The following is a 19,309-nucleotide window of genomic DNA, read 5'->3' on the forward strand; positions in this document are numbered from 1 at the left end:
TTTTTTCCCGCCCGATGATGTCATACGTCATTGCCAAACTTTCGTCCGCCTTTAATAATTTTTTTTAATAAACTTTAATAAATAAACATGGTGAGTAATAATCTAAATGGTTGCTAAGGGAATAAAAAATGGCAGTTTAGGGTTTTAAGTGTTAAGGGAAGGCTTGTGATACTGTTCATAGCCAAAAATAGTGTATTTACTTCCTTATCTTTACTATGTGGAAATTTGACTTTCGCGGGCGGTCTCGGAACGCATCCCCCGCGAAAATTGAGGGAACACTGTATTACATTATTACAAAATCAGAATTTGGACGCTTGGCAACCAGCATGTATTTCAGATAGTTTATTTATTTATTTATCATTGATTAATTGGATTTGTATGCCGCCCCTCTCCGAAGGCTCATGACAAACAGTTGCGGGGTATCACAATCACACGGTTGGCCATTTGTCACTTCCCATCTGGCGGAAGCTGGATTTTCATAACAATCATAAGCTGATTTGCTTAAAGAGCACAGCAAAAAAACAAAAACAAAACACAAGTTCCAAAACCTGGCCTGACTCACTCAATGACTGCCTCGCTTAGCGATGGACCTTCAGTCCAACTCTAGTTGTAAGTCAAGGACTACCTGGAACTATCCACCGTGTTCTAATCCTACCGTTCACACATGCAGTTTAACCCCAGGTGTCCTGTCATCCTGCTCAGAGTTGGTTCAACATCAAAAGGCAGACAGGCACACACCTTTCACTTCACCATCCCCGATTTTGATGTTCTTCTTTCCCACACAGGAAATTTAAAGAGTTGCAGAAGAAGGAAAAAGGATCTCGGACGTCACGAGGTGGGAGCGAAATGGGCCGATTACTTAGTCAAGCTCTTAGATGAGGAAAGTGAGGCTGACGACTACAAGGGACACGAGCTACTTGACTCCTGGGCCCAAGGAACTTACTCACCCGAGCCAGGAAGAGGAATATCAGGGCAACAATGGAGTCCGGAATCCAGTCCTGAACCAATTCAACCAGTGGAAGCTCCTCCACCACCACCACCACCGCCAGAACCTGAAGTTGGACCCCCACCCCCTTCGGAGCCCCCACCGCCCCCCACCACCCCCACCCCCACCCGCACCCGCACCCCCACCCCCACCACCCCCACCACCTCCACCTCCACCACCTCCAGAACCACCTCCAGCACCACCTCCAGCACCAGCACCAGCACCAGCACCAGCACCAGAATCCCCACCCCCCCCACCACCCCCACCCCCACCCCCGTCAGATGCAGCATCAGCCCCACCCTCAAACCCATCGGCACCACCGTCGGCACCACCTTCAGATGGAGCTCCACCACCGCCACCTCCACCACCTCCACCATCCTCCGGCGATTCAGCAGCTCCTCCTCCACCAACTCCACCAGCGCCACCATCTGGAGATGCCCCACCTCCACCCCCTTCCTAGCGTGATTTTGGAATCTCCTGACGCATTGATGATCACCAATAAAAGAGTATAGTTTTCTTTTTTTTCTCATGTTGATTGATTAAGTCAGGGGTCCTAAATCGATGAGCTGCCCAGAAGAATTCATGCCTTTCTTAAGCGCTCAGAGGTCTCCTTCCCTGCTCAACTCTCCCTCTCTCAAACCTGCCCCAGCTATTCTCACTTTCTACCGGGGGTGAAATTCTGCAGGTTCTGACTGGTAGCAGAAATTTTGAGTAGTTTGGAGAACCAGTCGTGGGAATTTTGAGTAGTTTGGAGAACCGATAGTGGGAATTTTGGGTAGTTTGGGGAACCAGTAGCGGAAATTTTGAGTAATTTGGAAAACCGGTAGTGGAAATTTTGAGTACTTTGGAGGACCAGTAGTAGAAATTTTGAGTAGTTTGAAGAACCAGTAATGTAAATTTTGAGTAGTGGGAAGGAATTAGGATTTTGCAGTATCCTTCCCCTGCCTCGTCCACCAATCCACGCCCACAGAACCGATAGGGAAAATTTTTGAATTTCACCCCTGATTTCTACCTTGTCTAGTTTCAAAGCTCAAAAATAAAAAAAGTTATTCACAAAAAAAGTTATTCGCTGCCATGTGTAGAAATTTGCTGTCACAAATCTCAAGGGTCCTGGATGTTTTTTTAGATTCAGATAAACCAAGAAAGGATGAAAAAGCAGGCTAAGATCAGAAGCTAGCTGGATTCGGAATAATAATAGTAGTATTAACAGTAGTAGTCCTTGACTTACAGCAGTTCATGTAGTCACTGTTCAGAGTTATAATGGCACTGAAAGAATGTGAGTTACGACCGTTTTTCACAGTTACGAATTCTCCAGCATCCCCATGATCAAAATCCGGATGGTTATCAACCGGTTCATATTTATGATCAAGGCCATGTTTATGATCACTGGCGTCACGTGATCACCTCTTGCAACTTCCTGACAAGCAAAGTCAATGGAGAAGCCAGAATCACCCAACAACCTTGTTACTCATTTATCAACTGCAACAATTCATTTAACAACTGTGGCAAGAAAGGTTATAAAATGGAGCAAAACTCACTTGACAAATGTTTCTCTTAATAACAGAAATGTTGGGCTCAACTGTGCTCGTAAGTTGACCACAACTTACTTACTATCTGTAGCTATAAAATGAAAAGTAATAATAATACCACATCTTGCTCTGGGGGAAAAAAATTCACATTCTCTCTATATTTATGTATTTAGAAACATAAAGACATCAAAATTCACCCAGTTCTGTGCTGTGATTCAGCCTGAGGCTCCTCAGGGACTGGCTGGAGCTCTGCCGGATCCATGCCCAGAGGAGGAGGACAGTGACCAGGAGGGGGAGGACCAGGCAGACGGGGGAGAGGAACGTCAGGAAGAGGAGGAGGGAGAGCAGCCTGAGACCCCCGGGGGGGGGGGCTCTCCCCAGCTAGTAGCCTGGATTCATTGGATGAAGAGGCACAGGCTATAATAGACATGAGGCAGCGACATGCAGCTCAACGAAGTGGCCAATTAGAAAGGTATTTCCATCCCTGAATCGGCAACAGCTGGGTTTGGGTGTGGTTCTCCTCAGCAGGGTTGAAAAGGCAGGCCCGCCCTTACAGTCTTGTGGAGAGTTATCAACTGGGAGTCCTGTGACCTTGCTTCGATTCTTGGCGTCTCTGATCTTGGCTTGTGGCCTAGAAGGCTGAAAGACTTGGGGGAGACGTGGGTTTTATTATCTCCAGTGTTGTTTTTGCCAGCAAGAAGCCTGTTTTATTGCCTGGCCTTCGTGAAACCTCTGTGAAGCTTCATCGTGTTCCTGTCTGTAAGAACAGTTTTTGTTACCTGTGTTTGCTTTCCAGAATATAAACTGCCTTTGCTTTTTACCAGTGTGTCTGGATACTCTTTTTGGTTGGTGTTGGCGTCTGGGGGGACCCAGACATAACAGTTCTGTACAGCAGTAATATCACAAGATACTATGTGGATATGGGCAGGAGCTCCAGGGTGTTGAATGAAGAGTAACTTGCTTTTCTCAGTGAGGTCCAGTTTTAGAAGAAGGTTGCCCAGCTAAATCCATCCTGCAGGTGGAGCACACAAAAACAGAGAGAGAGAGAGAGCAAGAGTTAATCACAAGCTTGTTACAAATATTCATCATACTAAAGGGAGTAATGAGTAGGTTGGGGCAAGGGAGGAAAGAGTCAACAATTTTCAAGCCCTGAGCTTAAGGCAGATCAGGAGGAAAAAAGGCGATCGGTTTAAGGGGCAGGTTTTGCTCAGAAGATGCCCACATTGGTTTCTCGGGGAAAGAATGGAAAAGACCCAGAATTCAGGTCATATAACATATTGACATGTCTGGATAAATGATTTTGTTCCGGGAAATATTGAAAATGTTACCGATACTACTCAACCTATGACTGTAATTAAACTCAGGATTACAGTTGTCCGTTTTGATGGTTAGGTGTTATGGGAACACAGCAATTGTTAAGCAAGCCTGCTTTCTACAATATGCATTTTTTTGCTGGAAATTGGAAATAAATGTCAAACACCAGCAACACACGGGAGAAATCGCAGCCTTTTGTGACCCTGGGACACTGCAATTGGCCATGAATGAAAGTTGGCTGCTAAGTGGCAGAAATTCCATTGTGTTTGAGAGAGGGAGGGAGACAGTGGGTGAGAGGGAGATTGAGTGGGAAGGAAGGAAGTAGGGGTAGGGAGGGAGAGAGGGAAGAGGAAGGGAGAGGGAGGGAGAGGGAGAAGGAGGGAGGAAGACAGGAGGGAGGAGATAGAAAGAGAAGGAGGGAGGGAGGGAGAGGGGGAGAGAGAGGGAGGGAGGAAGACAGAAGGGGGAGGGAGGGAGATAGAAAGAGGCAGGGAGGGGGAGACAGTGGGAGAGACAGAGAGGGGGAAGGAGAGAGGGAGGGAAAAAGGGAGAGAAACAGGAAGAGGGAGGCAGAGGGAGAGGGAGGGAGATAAAAAGGAGGGAGGGGAGAGGGAGACAGTGGGAGAGAGACAGAGAGGGGGGGAGGGAAGGAGACGAGGGACAGGGAATGAAAGAGGGAGAGAGGGAAACGGAGGAAGAGGGAGGCGGACGGAGATGGAGGAAGACAGAAGGGGAGGGAGGGGAGATAAAAAAGGGAGGGGGAGAGGAGACAGTGGGAGAGAGATAGAGAGGGGGAGGGAGGGAGACAAGGAGGGAGAGGGAATGAAAGAGGGAGAGAGGGAAATGGAGAAAGAGGGAGGCGGACGGAGAGGGAGGAAGACAGAAGGGGAGGGAGAGAGGGAGGGAAACAGGGAGGAAGAGGGAGGGGGAGCGAGGAAGACAGAAGGGGAGAGAGGGAGGTAGAGGGGGTAGGAGAGAGTAAGGGAGAGAGGGAGGCAGAATGCACACAGTCACTAGACTTTCAAAAAGAGATCCTAAGTAGCCTAAGTGGCCAGACAGAGGAAACACATTAAGGTTGGTCTTCCCAAAGTTTTAAAGCAATATGTAATAGACTAGTTCAGTGATGGCAAACCTATGTCACACATGCCACAAGCGGCATACTCAGCCATATCTGAGGGCATGTACATGCGTGCCATGGCTAGCTGATTTTGGGGCTCCTTTTTGTCTATTTTCACTCTCCGCAGGCTTCAGGGAAAGCCTCCTGAGGTCTGGGGATGGCGATAAATGGCCCAAGGGGCCCACCTATAGTTCACTTGTGTGCATCACCCACAGCCCCCATTTCACTGTCCGAGGTCTTCAGGAAATTCTTCGGCTTTGCAGCCAAGCTTTGCACACACCTAGGCCCATTTCTTCTGCAGCTGGCAAGGCTTCCCTGAAGGCCTCTGCAGCCAATAACAGATCTCCAGGTCGATCCGGAGCTCGATTATCAGTTACGAGGCCTTCAGGAAAGACTTGCTGGCTGCAGAAGAAATAGGCCGAAGTATGTGAGGCCTGGTTGCAACTATCTGAAGGCAAGTATAGGGCAACTCCACTTCCATTTCATTTCTAAACTTCCGGTTGGCCCATTGAGACATTTTTTTGCCATCCCCAGGCTTCAGGAGCCTTTCTTGTAACCTGGGGAGGGTGAAAAACAGTCCAATGGGCCTACCAGAAGTCCAAAGACCAGTGAAGCCTGTGCACATGTGTGAGGCAGGGGGAAGAGCACAGGGGGTTGTGTGCATGCACAAGTGGAAGGCATTGCATTATGGGTGTAGGCATCCCTTGGCACGCTATCGATATGCGCAAGCACCCTTTTGGCACTCGAGCCAAAAAAGGTTCGCCATCACTGGACTAGTTTTATGGTTGTGTTGTATTCAACTGATGATGTAAATCAGTGGTCCCCAAGCTTTCTTGCACATATGTGCAAGAAAGGAACCAGCCCACCACTTGCGCAAGTCAGGAAGGGTTTTCCTTGTCTCCGGGGCTAGTGGTGTGCTCCCGGAGACCGTTGTGGGCACGCACGTCCGGCAAGTGGGCATGTCTACGTCTGCGTGAGATTGAGCTTCTGTGCATGCGCTGAAAGGAAAATCTTGCACGAGGATGATGATGATGATGATGATTATTATTATTATTATTTATTAGATTTGTATGCCGTGAGAAAATATTATTTCATTGAAAGAGTAGTAGATCCTTAGAACAAACATCCAGCAGACACGTGGTTGGTAAATCCACAGTAACTGAATTTAAACATGCCTGGGATTAACATATATCCATTGTAAGATGAAATACAGGAAATAGTATAAGGGCAGACTAGATGGACCATGAGGTCTTTTTCTGCCGTCAGTCTTCTATGTTTCTATGCCGTCCCTCTCCGGAGACTTGGAGCGGCTCACAACAACAAAACAGTACAAATCCAATGATTAAAAACAATTAAAAACCCTTAATATAAAAAAAACAATCATACATCTCATACAAACCATACGTAAAGCGGAAACGGCCCAGGGGAATCAATTTCCTCATGCCTGTCGACAGAGGTGGGTTTTAAGGAGTTTGCGAAAGGAAAGGAAGGTGGGAGCAATCCTAATCTCCGGGGGGGAGTTGATTCCAGAGGGTCGGGGCCGCCACAGAGAAGGCTCTTCCCCTGGGTCCCGCCTGACGACATTGTTTTGTCGACGGGACCCGGAGAAGGCCAACTCTGTGGGACCTAGCCGGTCGCTGGGATGCTTGCACGCATGAGATTTCACAGTTTTTTAGCAATCTCTTTGTTCCTGAACATGCATAGAAGCAAAAAAAATTGGCAAAAATCAGCGGAATTTCCCATGCGAGAGAAGTCGAATCTGATGCGGGAAGGCATGCGCATGCATTGGGGATGCAAATATGCATGTGCATCTCCATTTCTGCTACTATAGTGTGGCCCGTACTGGGTGCAGCCCACTACTGCCGCAAGTCAAGCTGCACCTATGCTGCCCAGCTGTTTCTCCGGCCCAGTTTCGAGTAGGCTGCAGCCCAGTGGTGGGATTGGGGGACCCCTGATGTAGATGTAGCAAAGGAGTCTGTATTTGCAAGCAAAGGCCATCAAAGGCAGAGCAACAGGAGGAAGGCTCTGGTTTCATCCAGACATGAAAAATGATATCTGTGGCCTGTCTCCAAATATGTGGCATTAAAAGTTTAATGAGGATGCTGAAAGATAAACAAAAGCAGTTAGTGAGGGAAGTAACAACAGGGAGGACCGAGCTATAAAAGCAGCTTCTAGCCCATTGCTGGAAAGAGGCTGCTTAATCATATTATAGGACCTTTGTCTGGTCCAGTAGGACGCCTAGAATTTTTTTAAAAATAAAAATAAAAAACTGAGAGTCTGAGATCAGCCCTTTGTTTCAAGGGAAGGCAAAGAACAGACTTTAAGGAAACAGAAGCCATGAACAAGTTCATCCACAATTGTTCCCAGCCTTCTTGATTACATGTAGTCCTTAACTTACAGCTGCTCGTTTAATGACTGATTGAATAACTGAAAAAAGTGATTTGTGGCTGGGATTTTTTACACTTAGGGCCATTGCTGTTAGCCGCCCCGAGTCTCCGGAGAGGGGCGGCATACAAATCCAATAAATAAATAAATAAATAATAATAATCTCATGGTTTCATGATCAAAATTCAGGAGCTTGGCAATTGACTCATATTTACGACAGTTGCAGTGTCCCGGGGGGAGCGTTCATGTGATCCTCTTTTGCGACCTTCTGACAAGCAGAGTCAATGGGGGAAACCAGATTCACTTAACCACTATGTCACCAACTTAACTGTGTGGAATCTGTCCATTACGGTTGGTTTGGCAATATATATAAACCAGGGGTAGGCAAAGTTGGCTCTTTAATGACTTGTGGACTTCAACTCCCAGAATTCCTGAGCCAATCATACTAGCTGTAGAATTCTGGGAGTTGAAGTCCATGTGTCATAGAAAAGCCAACTTTGCCTACCCCTGATATAAACCAACAGTATGTGTTATAACTGAGCTATGCCTATTTAGCTGAGCTATTGCAGACTGCCAGAAGAGGGAGCTAGAGTTCATAGCTTCTCTGAGTCACCCTCTCTGTTTCTCTTTGCCTGGCTACTTACTGTTAATGGCGGTTAGGTTTGCTCTGCATTTTCTCTGCAATCTCTCTGCATTGTAGTTATAGATTATAGCTAAAATGTGTTTAAGCTTGATATCTTTGTTTACTGATTATGATAAATATGACTGGTAAGAAAGACTACGAACTTGGTGATACTTGGATTATTATTCTGACTATTATGTGTATAGACTGTTTACCTGAAGATCTTATTTCTCAAAGTAAACTTTAATTCAAGTTGGTATATCTGTGTGTGAATGAATAATTACTCACAACTAATCTCAATCTAAACATTCCTGTGTGTGCACAACCTTGGTAAACAAGGATTACTCTGCTCATATGTTAACATTAACAACTGCAATGGTTCACTTAACAATGATAGCAAGAAAGGTTGTTAAATGGGGCAAAACTCTCCTAACAACCATCTTGCTTAGCAAAATTGAAATTTTGGGTTCAATTCAGTATCTGTCGCACGAATCCCAGCGACCGATTAGGTCCCACAGAGTTGGCCTTCTCCGGGTCTCATCAACTAAACAATGCCGTTTGGCGGGACCCAGGGGAAGAGCCTTCTCTGTGGCGGCCCTGACCCTCTGGAACCAGCTGCCCCCAGAGATTAGAACTGCCCCCACCCTCCTCGCCTTTTGTAAACTCCTTAAAACCCACGTTTGCCGTCAGGCATGGGGGAATTGAAACATCTCCCCCGGGCCTATACAGTTATGTATGGTATGCTTGTGTGTATGTTTGCTTTTAATAATGGGGCTTTTAGTGTTTCTTTTAAATTATTAGATTTGTTATATATTGTTTATTGTTGCTGTGAGCCGCCCCGAGTCTGCGGAGAGGGGCGGCATACAAATCTAATAAATGAATGAATGAATGAATGAATGAATAAATAAATAAATAAATAAAATCAGGTTCCTATTTGAACGGGTGGGGTAACGCCGCCCAGGTAATGGAAATGGGTGACTGGAAGGCGGGCACGCACCTCGGAGTGAGATTTGGCTTCTGCACATGCACAGGAGGCAAATACTCGCGAGAGGACATGTGTGCGAGAGAGATTTTGGCGTTCAGCGATTTCACTGAAAGACGCCGTGCGTCTTTTTGCAAGATTTGCTTCCTGCACATGTTCAGAAGCCAAATTTTGCTCCAAAATCTTGTGCCTGCCGGTCAACCAGAGCTGTGCACGCATCAGCACCGGGAACAGCAATAAGTTGGAGCCCCCACCTGGCTCAATAGTACCCAAATTACTTTTTAGTTTTTTTTATTTTAAAAATAAACTTTATTTAAACACACAAAATACAAACCATAAAACTCACACAGGGAAAGAAAAAAAACTAAAATAAAAGTTGGACAATTTGTGACGTGCCTGTAGTACAAGTCTAATGGTGCTTATTTACTATTACATGAATTGTATTTACATATATACATTGAGTTTTGGCAAAGATCTTATTCTGGTATATCTTTTGGTTTTCCTATTGTGACCAATTCTCTGACATTTATTTCCCATGTTATCTAATATTTATTAACGCTCTGATTTTACTTTTTTACTCTTTTTCCATCTAGTGATAAAACCTACTCCAACAGTTAGTGTACTCTTGCTCATCTATATTTTTTATTTCTTTAGTTACACTATCGATTTCTGTACCCAAATTACTATATTGAGTTCAATTGTACCCAAATTACTGTACAGATAAGTCAAGGACTACCTGTATAGTATGTGATTTGAACTGCGTTTCTAAAGGACTCTCTCTTTGTAAGGAAGAAAGATATTAACCTTCCTTGTATCTTACAATGAGGTGGATTGTTCATTGCATCACTGGCGAGTTGAACCTCTAACATATGAACTATGGAACAGGAAGTCCACAGTTTCATTCTCACTTCTGCTGTGAGAACAGCTTTTACTTTCCACGCTTTTCTCTCCTCCACACCTGCCTTTTTCTGTGGGTTGCCCATAAAAAGTAGAGGACATGGTACATACAATACATTCCATAGTGCCAGTGATGGTGAACCTTTTTTTCCCTCGGGTGCCAAAAGAACACTCACATACACTACTGCACATGTGTGAATACCCACACCCATAATTCAATGCCTGGGGAGGGCGAAAACAGATTTCCCCGAAAGCCCTTTGGAGGCCAGAAATGACCTGTTTCCCCACTTCTGGTGTGCCCAGTAGGCTTGTGTTTTGCCCTCCAAAAAGTTCCCTTTAGAGCTGGGGGAGGTTAAAAACGCCCTCCCCCATTCCCCGGAGGCTCTATGGAAGACAAAATAGCCCTCCCAGAGCCTCTGTGCAAGCCAAAATTCAGCTGGCTGGCACACACATGCACATTGAAGCTGAGCTAGGACAACAGCTCATGTGCTTGTGACAATCCCGCCATAGGTTCACCATCACTGGTTGGTTGGTTGGTTGGTTGGTTGGTTGGTTGGTTGGTTGGTTGGTTTATTGGATTTGTATGCTGCCCCTCTCCGTAGACTCGGGGCGGCTAACAACAGTAATAAAAACAGCATATAACAATCCAATATTAAAACAGTTAAAAACCCTTATTATAAAACCAAACATACATACAGACATACCATGCATAAAATCGTAAAGGCCTAGGGGGAAAGAGTATCTCAGTTCCCCCATGCCTGGCGGCAGAGGTGGGTTTTAAGAAGCTTATGAAAGGCAAGGAGGCTGGGGGCAATTCTAATCTCTGGGGGGGAGTTGGTTCCAGAGGGCCAGGGCCGCCACAGAGAAGGCTCTTCCCCTGGGTCCCGCCAAGCGACATTGTTTAGTTGACGGGACCCGGAGAAGGCCCACTCTGTGGGACTTAACTGGTCGCTGGGATTCATGCTTTGGATATGAGATCAAATGGAAGTAGGACTGATAGAAGAGAATATTTGTAGGTCGGAGTGGAACTGTGGGGTCCTTAATATCCTCCAAGCTTGATTGTTTTCTTGCAGATGCTTCATTAACCTTCATGAGGATATTATCTGATTGGGTAATGAAATATCTACAAGTAAACAACCAAGCTCATAGAACACCAAGGACCCCACGGAAGTTGGGTTGCCTACTTTGGACTCTAAACCTCTCTCTTTCCATGGAACATTTCCTGGGAATGAGAAAGACCCCGTGCATATAATTATGACCAGGAAGCCTGACTGGAAATCTTAGGTTTGGTGGGACATGGTCAGAAAAGTCTCAGGTTGAAGGGCAAAGCTATGAAGACACTCAATACCAGCGGTGTGATTCATATAATTCTTCTACCGGTTTGCCCAGCACTGAAAATATGAGCACATTTTGAGAAATAGAGAAAATACTTGCTCTTTGTTGCCACTTAGAGATCATCTCAATTATTGTAGTCTTGATATGGTAGCCTTACTATATGTAATGGCTGAAAAAAACTGGCCATGATTTTAGTTCAGACAGTATAATCCTTTGTTGGCCAGATTAATACCTGTTTAAATCTATTCTATAATGAACTATCATTAAAAGATATGAGAGAAGCTATTTTTCAACAAACTAAGTCAGTTATATATAACACATTCTATTAGGAGCTATATCATATTCCAGCAAAACAGCTGAATAAAAGAACCTTGTAGGCCATCTAGTCCATCCTCCTGCCTAAACAGAAGACTTTACACCATTTCACCAAAATTAACCAAGTCACATAATAATTTAATGCCCTTTGGTTAGAAAACCAATATCACTTCTTCTGTGAACTCAGTTATATAGACATTGTTTTATTGTATACTTTTTGAAATATTTTTTTATAGTACCTTTATTGTTTTCCAAAAAGAAAAGATTAAAAGAAAATTAAAAAAATAAGGAGTAAAAAGATATTTCTCACATATTTTGTTCTAATTTAACAGATCTAATCCATTTCTATTACCTTTTCCAATACATTTCTTCATATATTTGTACATTTACATATGATTATATTTCAAAAAGTATAAAAAAGTATTGTATACTGTTTGAAATATAATGACTTGCGCAAATGTTTGCTTTTTAAAATCTGTTATTCTAATGATGCTCTTCCCCTTTTTCAGTACGGTTTCACACCAGTGGCCACCACCCAGGTCTTAACAGCAGGGTGGCAAAAAGTCAAAAAGATATTAGTTCCTGGCATAGCCTCATTAGCAGAGATTGTTGTGCTAGCCAAATGAACACATGTTGTGTTCATTGAAAAACCATCTTTGCATGAAAAACAGGAAGCCAACCTTAATTAGAACACTGAGAAGACTTGCTGAATGTTGGACAGATTCTTTCCAAATATGTGGTTATTGTCATATATTTGCTACTTGGGAGCACCTAGTTGATCATGGATGACCTTGGAAGAGATGAACTGATTCAGATCTGGCTAGCATATGGATTAGAAGCCACCAGAACAAACCAAAGCTATAATCTAGTCTGCACAATCAACTTAGTGGAAAGCCATGTAGTAATAGCACTTAAACTTATACACCACAGCAGTGTTCCCTCTAATTTTTTTGGGGGGTGGGCGGAAAAGTATAGTGTCTGAGCGGCAGTCCCTTCGGGACTGGGCGGCACAGAAATAATAAATAAGTAAGTAAGTAAGTAAGTAAGTAAGTAAGTAAGTAAGTAAGTAAGTAAGTAAGTAAGTAAGTAAATAAACAAACAAACAAACAAACAAACAAACAAACAAAAAACCCACCCTATTTTCCTCAGAGAATTTCAACATAAAATACTGTACTGTGTGTCTATAACAGTGAGCTCATAATAGGGCAACTCTATCAATATCAAAATGCCACTTAAATAGTTGAGCTAGTTTCAAACTAGATTTTGATTTTCTTTCTCTCTTCCTTACTCCCATTCTTTTTCTTTCTCTTTTCCTTCCTCTCTTTTTTCTATCTGTTTCTCTCTCTTCCTCTCTTCCTCTCTCTTTCCTTCCCTCTCACTCTTTCCCTCTCGGCTTCTGGGCAGGTTTGGAAAACTCTGAGTTGATGATGATTTTTAAGTGAGCGATTGCTCACTGCTCAGCTTAGAGGGAACTATGCACCACAGTGCTTTTACAACCCTCTCTAGGCAACCCTTTACAGAGTCAACCTATTGCCCCCAACAAACTGTATCCTCATTTTACCAACCTTGTAAGGCTGAGTCAACCTTGAGCCTGGTGTGATTCGAACTGCCAAATTGCAGGCAGACGACAGTCAGAAGATGTAGCCTGCAGTATGGCATTCTAACCATTGGGGCTAGAACCACGGCTCCTAGCCATATCTTTGAAGTCAACCATAATCAAGCTCAACTTGAGAAGATATTATTTTCATTGACTTTTCATATGCAGTAGATGTCGAAAGCAGAGGTCTTCCCCAGCCTCTCTAAACCCAGTCTTTTCCAGCATGATGGTTTGTAGATGTGCTGGGCTGTAGCTACCATTACCTCTAGCTCTGCAGGATAAGGACAAGGAGAATGTCTTCCATTGGGTAATAATATATGAACGAGAAACTAGCGTAATACCATGGTAGAGTGAAATAATATGGAAATTACAAAAGTGAAAGGGAAGATAAAGAAACAAATTTCGTACAGTCAGATCCGCAGCCCAGTTTTACTTACAATAATGGAAACTAGCTCTTTCACAGCAATGCCACAAAATGCTGCCATGAATTTAAAATTTGTGACAGAGTAAATGTTGTGAAAATAATGGAGAGCAACTGCAAATCATAGCTGGTCACTTTATCCATCCAATTACCCTGTTTCCCCGAAAATAAGACACTGTCTTATATTAATTTTTGCTCCAAAAGTTGTGCTACGTCTTATTTTCGGGGGCTGCCTTATATTTCTGGGCAGTGGCGGCCAAGGCTCAGCCTCCTCGCTGGACCCGTCTTTTTTCGGTGCCGGCGCCGCTTGGGGATGAGCCCTCGGTGGCCATGGGTGTGCCTCCGCATCCAGAGGCAGAAGACAGCCCGACGGATGGGCGGCTACCCGCCTGCAGCAGCAAAGGGGGCCGACGGTTTGGGCTGGTCAGCGTCGGGAGCTGCTCCTCCGCTTTTGGGATGCCACCGCTGATTTTGCTGTTGTAGATTTCGCTGCCGCCAGGCCTCTCAGCTTTCTGGCGGCCCATGTGTCTTCTGTCGGTTGTGGCGGCAGAGGTCCTGTGAGTCACCAAGCAGCTCAGTTTTGGGGTTAAGTAAAACCAGGAATGGAGGGGGGAGGAAGAAAGGAAGCATCTCTATTTCGCGGTCTCAGAACGCAACCCCAGCAAAAATCGAGGGAACACTGTATTACAGTACCGCTATGAACAGCTTTGAATGGTACCGTATGTTTTTCCACCATACTGTATGTAAACTTGACTACGCCTTATTTTCGGGGGGGGGTGCCTTATATTAGCAAATTCTGCAAAACCTCTGACATGCCTTACTTTCGGGGTACGTCTTATTTTCGGGGAAACAAGGTAGTAGTGGGCTGCTACTGGTACGGTTGAGGATAGCGCACTAGTAGCACTCGGTGTGCTGTGTACACAGCTTCGCTTTCCTTGCATACGCGCGCGCACATCCCAGTGTATTTTTGCTTTATGTTCCTGCGCAGAAGCAAAATCTCACAAGGGGACGTGCATGAGAAACTTTGGTGGTTTTTTTGCTTCTGCATATGTGTGTCCCCTCGCGAGATTTTGCTTCCTGCACAACTGCAAAAGCAAACATACGCTCGGACGCGCACACAAGGGCACTGAAGCTGCCCGTGCAGCAAACCGGTAGTGGCGGTAATGGGAATCCACCCTTGCATCCAATCCTATCCCTGGGTACGATATACAGTGGTGCCTCTACTTAAGAACATTTCTAGATAAGAAGCGGGTGTTCAAGATTTTTTTGCCTCTAAAGAACCATTTTCTACTTAAGAACCCAAGCCCGGAAAAATTTCCCAGGAAATTTGAGAGGGGCACAAAGGCCCAGCCAGTTTCCTGCCATTCCCCCTTTCATCTCAGGCTTTTCTGGGCTGCCAGAGGAGCCTTTCAGTGGCACTTAAGGAGGCTTTGGCAGTCCAGAGCAAACAAAGCATTTCCTTTTCTCTGGGCGCTTGGAGAGGGAATAAACCTCTGCCAGCGCCCAGAGAAAATAAACGCTCCCTTCACTCTGGGCAGCGACTGTCCTCCTCCTCTTCTTCTTCCTCCTCCTCCCACCCAAATTCCGAGCTTTTATTTCTTTCCTAATGGGTTTGCATGCATTATTTGCTTTTACATTGATTCCCATGGGAAAAATTGCTTCTCCTTAAGAACGTTTCTACTTAAGAACCTGGTCATGGAACAAATTGAATTCTTAAGTAGAGATACCACTGTACTACTGCAGGTTCTCCTCAACTTATGTATCACAAATGAGCCCCAAATTTCTGCTGCTAAGCAAGACATTTGTTAAGCGGATTTTGCCCCATTTTATGACATTTCTTGCCATAGTTGTTGAGTAAATCAGCAACTTGTTAAGTTAGTGACATGAATGTTAAGCAAATCAAGTTTTCCCCATTGAACTCTGGTTGTCAGAAGGTTGCAAAAGGTGATCACACGACCCTGTGATGTGAGTCGGTTGCCAAGGGCCTGAATTTTTATTACTGATCTTGGGGGTGCTACAATGGTCCTGTGAAATGTGGTCATAACTCACATTTTTTTATTTTTTTTAAATAGTTTTTATGAAACATTTAAAAAATTAAACAGTACAAAATGCACACAAAGAAAAAAACATAAAACACATAAACAGTTTTCCTCATTACAGCAAATTCTTACTAGCATCACTGATAAATGTTACTTCTCTAAGTTCTCATTTTCAATATACATTATTACTATTTACGTACATATTCCCTTTTTTATAACATTTTCTTACATGTGTGTGTATATATATATATATATATATATATATATATATATATATATATATATGTAGTCATACGTTATTATCTTTATTTCTATTTTCTAACTAGATATGCCATCTACTCCAAATTTTGTAGTTTTCTGATTCATCTTTTTCATGTAGCTCCATTGTCAATTTGTCCACTTCTGCGCATTCCAATATTTTACTAATAATTTTTACATCTGATGGACAATAGGCCTGATTCCAATGTATAACTCACATTTTTTTCAGTGCTGTTGTAACTTTGAACAGTCACTAAACAAATTGTTGTGAATCGAGGACTACTTGTAATTTTATATTTACAATCGCTAAGGTAAATTGCAATCCCTATTTGTGCATTGACTACAAAATTAACTCAGGTAATTCTTTTTAATGCTGCCTTAGTATACATGATAAACCTGATAAAATAATGCCCAGAAGAAAATTAGTTTAGATTACACGATGCATCTGTTTATATTACAGGAATGGAAAGCTGGGCTAACCGACTTCCAAAAGTCCCAATTAATGTTAGGATTGCAAACAACTCCACAGTAGAACAAGGGATGGTAAAGGTATTGGCACAGAATGTTCTAATTAAAGATAACTTATTTAATTTTGTTTCCATTTGGGAACAATTTCTGGATTTTATATTTGAAGCTGGAAAAAAAAAGAATTCTAATTTTAGATTTTGACAAAATTACTTTGTTATTACAGAAATGTAACTAAGGCAAAAGGTTGAGACTGTAACTTTTTTTTATTCCATTGCATTGAAAAGTAAGAAGATGCTACTTTTTTCTTCCTTTTTCCTTTTTCTTAATTTTCTGTCCTTTTTTTTTTTAAAAAAAATTATTTATTGGATTTGTATGCCGCCCCTCTCCGTGGACTCGGGGCGGCTAACAACAGTGATAAAAACAGTATGTAGCAATCCAATAATAAAACAACTAAAAACCCCTTATTATAAAAACCAGACATACATACAGACATACCATGCATAAACTGTAGAGGCCCAGGGGGAAAGAATAGAAAAAAAGAAAAAAAGAATTTTCTCAGTTTTTGTTTCTGTTTGTATTTTGTCTTCTAATAAACATGAATATTTTTTTTTAAAAAAGACTGCTAATGAACTGTAAATTAAGGAACCTTGCTATCAGATGGTTTCATGCGGAAGTTGGTGTGCACAATCAGCTCAGAATTTTTGAATAAAAGCCAGGTGTTCACATGCACCCAAAGCATAGTTTAGAGAGGAGTTGGTTACTCTACTTGCAGAGGTCTTCAAACTTGGCAACTTTAAGACTTGTGGACTATGTTGGCTGGAGAATTCTGAGAGCTGAAGTCCACAAGTCTTAAAGTTGCCAAGTTTGGGGACCCCTACTATGAATATCTCCGAGTCCGCCTTCTGCTGCACGAATCCCAGCGACCGATCCTTCTCCGGGTCCCATCAACCAAACAATGTAGGTTGGCGGGCCCCAGGGGAAGAGCCTTCTCTGTGGCAGCCCCGACTCTCTGGAACCAACTCCCCCCAGAGATTAGAACTGCCCCTACTCTCCTTGCCTTTCGTAAGCTCCTTAAAACCCACCTTTGTCGTCAGGCATGGGGGAACTGAGACTTCTCCCCCGGGCATATACAATTTATGCATGGTATGTTTGTATGTATGTTTGCTTAGTAAATGGATTTTTAAAAATATTTTAAATTATAATTTAGATTTGTCATGAATTGTTGTATTCTGTTGTGAGCCGCCCTGAGACTGCAGAGAGGGGCGGCATACAAATCTAAATAATAAACAAATAAATAAATAAAATCCTGATGTGACTGGTTAAAATCAAAACCCTGGTGTGATTTGCAAGGGGAAAAAGAGCATATGTTACCTCTAAGCTGCTTCTCGGCTACTTGGCATGGTCCTCATGGCCAGCCCACCGCCTTGGCGTCGCGACCACGTCCTTGAGATCTTCCTAGCCAGCCGTGCCAGCGTGCCTTTCTTGGCGTGATAATCCCTTGCCAGCTCTTCAGGGGCTATCTCAATATTGCCCGTGTACCACATAATCCAACCCAACAGGCTCAGGAACACCAGCACCGCGCCCGAGTAGATTAATAGGTCCCCAAAGTCTCGGCCCCGCAGCCTCAGTCTTGCAAAGATGCCGGTCAGCAGTGCTCCGGTGCCCGCAGCGTCCATGAACACCGCAAAGGCCAGGGCCAGCCGGCAACGGCTCAGTCCCGAGGAGACCATGGGACTGGAGTAGATGGAGTGCACTTACTTGAAAGGAGTTTTGGGAGCCCTTCAGAAGACAGGAGGGAACTAAGGCTCCCAAAGCACAGGTTGCAACAATGCAAAGCGGCGTTCCTCATAAGCCAGTGTGCAGAATTTACGGACAAACCCAGATGAAAGAAAGGAAGTGGAGGAGGAGGAGGGAAAAGAACAGCAGGAAAGGGCAAACTATTCAGTCTGGGAGTGGAGAATAGGAGTGCCCAGTGAGTGCACCTGGAAAGTGGTCCAACCAGTTTGAGAAAGGGAGGGAGCAACAGTTCAATTAACCCTCCTGCACCCTCACAGCTAAGAATCCTGGATAAGCCCCCACTTGCTCACTGTCAAGGAACTCAAAAGGCCTGGTCCCTAGGTCCTGAGCTCTTGTTCCCCAGGTGGCAGAGTATTCACTGCCTTTGGTGCAGAAAGCAGGAAGTCTTCCAGCTGTGTATTTTCTCTTCTGAAATCCCCCACCCTCCACCTCTCCTAGTGACACTCTCGGACGCTCCGTTCTCCTCCCTTTGCAATACACTGAGATGTCCATAAAAGGAATCTTGCCCACTGGCGTCTTTTCAGGCCCGCTGCCTGCGCTCACCTGACAGCCAAACAAGTACAAGGAAAGAAGGTGAAAAGAATTCGAGAGGCTTCAGAGAGAGTGAAGAGCCAGGTGGTGTGCGGCGGTGCGAGTCCATTTTGGCAAAGTTTATTTATTTATGTAATTCGACTTCTATGCCGCCCAATCTCGAAGGACTCAGGGCAGTTTACAACAACTATGTAAATGCAAAACAATAAAAAAAGAAGCCAATTTTAAAATCTTAAAAAAATATTTATTTATTTTGTCCAATACACAATAATACACAAGGAAGGTTATAGAGCAGTGTTTCCCAACCTTGGCCACTTGAAGATATTTGGACTTCAACTCTCAGAATTCCCCAGCCAGCGGATGCTGGCTGGGGAATTCTGGGAGTTGAAGTCCAGATATCTTCAAGTGGTCAAGGTTGGGAAACACTGTTATAGAGGATATAGTAGAGAAGAAATATGAGATATAGGAGAGACTATAGGACAGGGGACGGAAGGCACTCTAGTGCGCTTATGCACTCCCCTTACTGACCTCTTAGGAATCTGGAGAGGTCAACCGTGGATAGTCTAAGGGAGAAATGTTGGGTGTTAGGGGATGATACTACGGAGTCCAGTAATGAGTTCCAGGCTTCGACAACCCGATTACTAAAGTCATATTTTTTACAGTCAAATTTGGAGCGGTTAATATTAAGCTTGAATCTGTTGTGTGCTCTTGTGTTGC

General features: G+C 43.9%; 2 protein-coding genes across 2 annotated transcripts in view; both read right to left on the reverse strand.

Annotated features, from left to right (window-relative positions):
- Positions 1-19,309, reverse strand: part of RPL28 (ribosomal protein L28) — a 251,742-nt gene that overhangs the window by 183,563 nt on the left and 48,870 nt on the right. The window lies entirely within an intron of this gene.
- TMEM238 (transmembrane protein 238) lies at positions 1,498-18,079 on the reverse strand. The gene is made up of 2 exons (XM_070729855.1): positions 17,636-18,079; positions 1,498-3,526 (listed from the first exon to the last, which is right to left on the reverse strand). The coding sequence occupies exon 1, from the start codon at positions 17,992-17,994 to the stop codon at positions 17,638-17,640; it is 357 nt and encodes a 118-aa protein (XP_070585956.1). The 5' UTR covers positions 17,995-18,079; the 3' UTR covers positions 1,498-3,526; positions 17,636-17,637.

This window comes from Erythrolamprus reginae, chromosome Z (genome assembly GCF_031021105.1).
Source record: "Erythrolamprus reginae isolate rEryReg1 chromosome Z, rEryReg1.hap1, whole genome shotgun sequence".
Classification (NCBI taxonomy): Eukaryota; Metazoa; Chordata; class Lepidosauria; order Squamata; family Dipsadidae; genus Erythrolamprus; species Erythrolamprus reginae.